General features: G+C 41.0%; 1 protein-coding gene across 1 annotated transcript in view; it reads right to left on the minus strand.

Moving 5' to 3' along the window:
• The window catches only part of ETFA (electron transfer flavoprotein subunit alpha), an 81,244-nt gene extending 74,679 nt beyond the window's left edge, over positions 1-6,565 (minus strand). Inside the window, exon 1 of the mRNA XM_004758490.3 lies at positions 6,420-6,565. Coding sequence (XP_004758547.1) covers positions 6,420-6,458 — 39 coding nt within the window. The 5' untranslated portion in view covers positions 6,459-6,565. The remainder of the gene's footprint in view (positions 1-6,419) is intronic.
• Between the last annotated feature and the right edge of the window lie 351 nt (positions 6,566-6,916).

A 6,916-nucleotide genomic window follows, 5' to 3' on the forward strand; every position in this document is an offset into this window, starting at 1 on the left:
AACAGGAACATTCAAATGCCCTTGAAAAGGGTTGCTTCACTCTCTACATAAAGTATATCTTTGGTATCTTAATTAGTCAACAAATCAATTTCAAATGCAAATGAATATAAAATAATACTCATAATTCAGATTGATATCCCCACAAGAATGTTAACTAATTGCAAATGACTACCTATTTTCCTCTTAATGTGTTCTCTAGTTCTTTACTGTAGACATAAAATACCACCTTCATTAAACAGATGACATTGAAGAGCCCCCCAAAGATGAAAGACTTTGCTCAAGGGCACATATCAGGTCAATACTGGAAATAGAACTTGGAAACCAAATGCAAGTCATTTAACTTACATTCCAATAATTTAAGATATCTTTTCTTTAAAGATATAAAGATACTTATAAAATGTATCATCTTAATTATTTTTAAGTGTGTGGTTAGCTATGTACACATCGTTAACAGTTCAAGATAATCTTTTAATAGATTATAATCTATTATTAAAAATATATTTTATGGAATTGTATCTTCCTAAATAATCCATGGTTAGCTACAGAACCAATTTTCTAAAATTTCAAGAGTAGGGATTTTGGATAAGCTATTTGACTTTATGACATCACCGATGTATAAATGTTGGGGTTCAGAGCTGATGTCCAAGAAAGAGTTCTTGAGATGTCTTCAGTGCAAAAGGGTGATTTTAGTAAAGCACAGAGACAGGATCCATGGCAAGAAAGAGCTATACTGGCGCTATGACGGATGACTAGCTTCTGAGGCGCTAGCCATTGTTAGGGAAAGGTCACTTATTACTATCTAGTAAAACCTTCGTCATGAGACCCTTCAGATGTATATTAGTAGGCCATATTCTTAGAGGATGATTGCAAACATGTATCTTAGTGGTAAAGATAAAGGAAGTTTCCAAAGGAATTTGTATGTGTAAAGAAGACTTACAGGATCCTGGAGGTCAGGATAATGTTAATCATAGAGGCAGCTGAGTTCCTAGAGGAAGGTCATCTACCTGTTTCAAGGACTTGTCGGTAGACTGTAGGCAATAAGAAAATTTAATTTTCTTCTTTTGGCTTTGTTTCCCACATCATCACAAGAAAACAGGAGCCAGAAGGGACTCCCACTATAGAAATATACGACAACTTGAAAGCATCAGAAAATTTAAGATAGTGGGGCACCTTTGTGGCTCAACCAGCCAGCTTTTGATTTCATCTCAGGTCGTGATCTAAGGATCCTGGGATTGAGCTCCATGTTGTTGTCTGCACTCAGCAGCAAATCTGCTTGAGGATTCTCTCTCTCCCTGTGCCCCTACCCTACCCATACAAGCTCAGGGGCACATGTACTCTCTCTCATAAATAAATAAATATTTTCTAAAAAAATGTTGTATTAGTGGATTTTAACATACTAACGGATCCATAATAAATACATAAATAAGCAATAAGGAAATGTTCTTCCTTAAAATGGAATGCTAATAAATGTAGAAAGAATGATGGAATTAGAAAAATTACCATTTTACACCACAGTAATAATTTCTCTTAAAAACGATCGATGTTAAGACTACTGGGTGAACTGCTATTCTACATAGTACTAGAAGTCCTAGCCTCAGCAATCAGACAACAAAAGAAATTAAAGACATCCAAATCAGCAAAGAAATCAAACTCTCACTCTTTGCAGATGATATGATACTTTATGTGGAAAACCCCAAAGACTCCACTCCAAAACTGCTAGAACTCATACAAAAATTCAGTAGTGTCCGGATATAAAATCAATGCACAGAAATCAGTTGCATTTCTATACACGAACAACAAGACAGAAAAAAGAAAAGTTAAGGAGTCGATCCCATTTACAATTGCACCCAAAACCATAAGATACCTAGGAATAAACCTAACCAAAGAGGCAAAGAAGCTGTACTCAGGAAACTATAAAGTACTCATGAGAGAAATTGAGGAAGACAGAAAGAAATGGAAAAACATTCCATGCTCATGGATTGGAAGAACAAATACTGTGAAAATGTCTATACTACCTAAAACAATCTACACATTTAATGCAATCCCAATCCAAATACCATCAATTTTTTTCAAAGAAATGGAACAAATAATCCTAAAATTTATATGGAACCAGAAAAGACCTCGAATAGCAGAGGAATGTTGAAAAAGAAGATCAAAGTTGGTGGCATCACAATTTTATACTTCAAACTCTATTAAAAGCTGTTAATCATCAGGACAGTATGGTACTGGCACAAAAACAGACACATAGATCAATGGAACATAATAGAGAGCCCAGAAATGGACCCTCAACTTTATGGTCAACTAATCTTCGACAAAGCAGGAAAGAACGCCCAATGGGAAAAAGACAGTCTCTTCAACAAATGGTGTTGGGAAAACTGGACAGCCACATGCAGAAAAATGAAACTGGACCATTTCCTTACACCACACATAAAAATAGACTCAGAATAGATGAAAGACTTCAACATGAGACAGATATCCATCAAAATCCTTGAAGAGAACACAGGCAGCAGCAACCTCTTCAACCTCAGCTGCAGCAACTTCTTCCTAGAAACATTGCCAAAGGCAAGGGAAGCAAGGGGAACATGAGGCTATTGGGACTTCATCAAGATCAAAAGCTTTTGCACAGCAAAGGAAATAGTTAACAAAACCAAAGGACAACTGACAGATGGGAGAAGATATTCACAAATGACCTATCAGATGAAGGGCTAGTACCCAAAATCTATGAAGAACCTAGCAAACTCAACACCCAAAGAACAAATAATCCAATCAAGAAATGGGCAGAAGACATGAACAGATATTTCTGCAAAGACATCCAGAAGGCCAATAGACACAAGAAAAAGTGCTCTACATCACTTGCTCGGCATCAGGTAAATACAAATCAAAACCACAATGAGATACCATCTCACACCAGTCAGAATGGCTAAAATTAACAAGTCAGGAAATGGCAGATGTTGGCAAGGATGCGGAGAAAGGGGAACCATCCTACACCATTGGTGGGAATGCACGCTGGTGCAGCCACTCTGGAAAACAGTACGGAGGTTCCTCAAAAAGTTGACAATAGAGCTACCCTAAGACCCAGCAATTACACTACTGGGTATTTACCCTAAAGATACAAATGTAGTGATCCGAAGGGGCATGTGCACCCAAATGTTTATAGCAGCAATGTCCACAACAGGCAAACTATGTAAAGAACCTAGATGTCCATCAACAGATGAATGGATAAAGAAGTGGTATATATACACAATGGAATACTATGCAGCCATCAAAAGAAGCAAAATCTTGCAATTTGCAATGACATGGATGGATCTAGAGGGTATTATGTTGAGCGAAATAAGTAAATCTGAGAAAGCCAATTATCGTATGATCTCCCTGATATGATGAATTTGAGAGGCAGAGCAGGTGGGGGGGATTGGGGGAGTAGGGAAGGAAAAAATGAAACAAGATGGCATGGCAGGGGAGATAAATTACAAAACAAAGAGGGTTGCTGGGGAATGGGGGGTAGGAACAGGGTAGTTGGGTTGCGGACAGCGGGAAGGGTATATGTGCTATGGTGAGTGCTGTGAAATGTGTAAGTCAAATGTGTTGACTCACAGACCTGTATGCCTGGGGCAAATAATACATTATGTGTTAATTAAAAAAAAAAAAAAAAAAGACTAGTGGGTGAAGGCCTGAGAGAAACAAATGATTTACATAATCTCAATATATCTCCCTCCAAATTAGTTTAAAATCACAAAGAAGTAGTTACTTGTTAGTGGGAAAACCTGGTGAACACCACTTAAGCCAAGTAAAGTTAACACCACCGATAATGGGATAAATCAGTATTATTAGCCTCCTAAAATGATGCCCTGAGAACACGTATCACTTCTGCAAAACTCCTGCCAAAATAACATGAGGAAACACTAGACAAACCTAAATTGGAAACAGTCAACAAAAAAGACCTGTACTCTTCAAAAATGTCAATGCCATCAAAGCTAAAGAAAGGCTGAGGGGCTTTTCCAACAAAGACTAAATGAGAGATGAAAACTAAATGCAAGGCATGATCCTGGACTACCCTAAACCAAACTGCTAGAAAAATTGCTACAAATGATATTAATGTGACAACTGGCAACATCTGAATGTCTACAGATTTTATAACAGTATTGTATCATTGTTAAAGTTCCTGACTTTGCCAATTTTACTGCGGAAATGAAAGGTGAACCTCCTTGTTCTCAGAAAATACACACCGACTTACTTAAGAATAAGGGGCATGTCTGCAAAACATTCTCAAATTGTTCAGAAAAATAACAAGGGGCACCTCGGTGGCTCAGCTGGTTGAGTGGCCAACTCCTGGTTTCAGCTCAGGTCATGATCTCAGCTCCACAAATGGGATCCTGTGGATTTTCTCCTTCTCCCTTCGCCCCTCCCCCAGCACAAATGTGCACGTTTCTCTCTCTCTCTCTCTCTCTCTCTCTCCCTCCCTCTCACACACAAGCTACCTCTCTCAAATAAATAAATCTTTTTAAAAAGGGGGAAAAGATAAATAATAAGTATATATAAAAAGAGAGAAAGCAAATAAGCCAAACTGTTAATAGCTAGTAAAACTGAAAGGGTTTTGAGAATTATGTACACTATTCTTAGAGCTTTCCTGTAAGTTTGAAGTTATTTCAAAATTTAAAAAATTAAATATGTATGGGTATTTATGGATCTATTTTAGAAGTGTTCCCACCACTTCCTTATATTCTTGAAATTCAACTCTGAAACATTCTTATGACCTTAGAGCAACTACTCTACTTAGCTTGATTTCATATTTTCAAAATAAGTCAAGGTCAAACTTCTTGGCAAACCACAATAAAGATTTTGGAAATACTGTGAATGTCTATCGGTAAATTGTGTTGACAAGAATTACTTAAGCTAATCATTCCATTTTTTCCGTTAGATCTAAAAAACACCTGAGTCTTAAACTGCCCCCAACTAAAATTATTTCATTTTTTTAAAAGATTTTATTTATTTTAGAGAGAGAGAACACAGTGGGGGTGGAGGGCAGAGAGAGAAGGAGAAGCAGACTCCCGGTGAGCAGGGAGCCAGACATGAAGCTCAATCCCTGGACCCTGGGATCATGACCTAAGCCAAAGGTAGATGCTTAACCAACTGAGCCACCTAGGTGCCAAATTATTTCACTTATGCCAGACTCCTAACCAGTCCACAAAACTACCTTCTAATTACTGTGTAGCTATTTTTCTGCCAGTCTGATACTGATAGGTGAATTACCCCAAATCCATGACTTTAACTTGTTTATGTCTTTATCTTCTGAGGAAAAAAATCTCCTGAGAGAAAGAATGAACACTGCCTTAAAGGATGGAGATTTGAACTTTTACAAGGAAGAGGGACACACGAGATTTTTTTTTTTTTTAATGAAACAAGGAATACACAGAAAAAGAGCCTACAGACATCTAGGAATATTGCCAGCTATGTCTCAGAGAGAAAATCTCTGTGGGATGGGAAAATATGCATGGATAAAACCACCTGCAGGAAAAGTACAAAACGTCAGCAAGGTTTCTGACCCAGTTTAACAATCTTGTTTTTCAGTTAGCCTGATTGTAAACTGGAAAACTTACACGATTCACCATATAAATTGTTATTTGACTTGTAATTGATCAACCTCCAAATACTACTGTCCCATAGCATAAAGACAAAGATATACTTTCCATCTGTATTTCCCACAAGAGAGGAATGTGGTAAACTCATGATTTGTCACAAAAGAAAGCATCGAAAACTCATCCACTATCAAGAGTTCCCTGGCTCTTTGGCCAACAATCTGCTACTGCAGTATAAAAAGATGCCTGCCTTTCCAAACTGGCTAAAGCTGTCAAATTGGATGACTGACTTTACACTACATTCACCTATACTCAGCACTGCCCCAAAAGCCAGGGAGCAGAGCAAGTTTCCACAAAACCTCCCCTTCCAGCCTCCGTCCCCCAGATTGTGAGCGGATGCCAGCAGCCACGACGGGCCCAGAGAAAAGGTTTTCGAATTCAAACTCTTTCCCAACTTTCCCAGAGGGCATCCCAGCAGCGACATTTTCCTCCCTCCATTAGTGATTCCGGGGATGTGGCAGCCTGCTCCCAGCCAACACAGAGAACCTGGCGGCCTGGCAGAGAGCAGAGTAAACCCAGAGCACGGAGTGGGGGTGGGAAACAGACGCTCAGCCTCTAATTAAGGTCACTCTGACCTCGGACTTCGCCCCCGCCCCCAACGCAAGCGACCCGGAAGGAGTTCACAGCAGGCTCCAGAACCCCGAGCCCGAGCTACAGACCAGGCTGGGCCTGCCTGCGGTAAGGTCGGTCAGGTCCGTGGGAGACGGTGACCTTCGCCAAGACTCACGGGGACGGCACACTGAGGCTGGCCCGTCACCGGGCTCGGCCCACCCCTCCGGGACTCACCGCCCGCCGTAGCTGCCTTGGAGCCGCAGCTCGGAACATGGTCTCCGCTCCCGTCCGCCTCGCAGCAACGTCAGTCTTCCAGCAACCCACAGCCCAGCGCAGCTGGGCCGCCTCTGCGAATCACTATAACGCTCGCGAGACGCGCGAACGAGAGCGGGAACGCCTCAGGCAAGAGCACGAGTTCACGGTTTCTGTCTGCCCATTGGGCAGTCGCGCAGCCAATGGGGATGGCGGAAAGTTAGGGACCAGACTTAGAAGTAGGGCAAAGGTGAGACGTTCCTCTGAGAGTCCGCGGGTGAAGTGCGGCGGGAGAATGCCTGGCGGAGCTGGTCATTTGCAGATTACGGTGGCCCAGAAGGCCTCTCCGCCGCACAGTGGGCACCGTAGTTACCGAGAACTTTCCCCCTGGGATGCTGACGTCACTTTCCTGGCTTCCCGGCCCTCACACTCCTATATCTTTTGCTCCCTCATTTGTTCACACATAGCGCTACACTTGT

This window comes from Mustela putorius, unplaced genomic scaffold (genome assembly GCF_011764305.1).
Source record: "Mustela putorius furo isolate JIRA1106 unplaced genomic scaffold, ASM1176430v1.1 tig00003972_pilon_pilon_pilon, whole genome shotgun sequence".
NCBI lineage: Eukaryota > Metazoa > Chordata > Mammalia > Carnivora > Mustelidae > Mustela > Mustela putorius.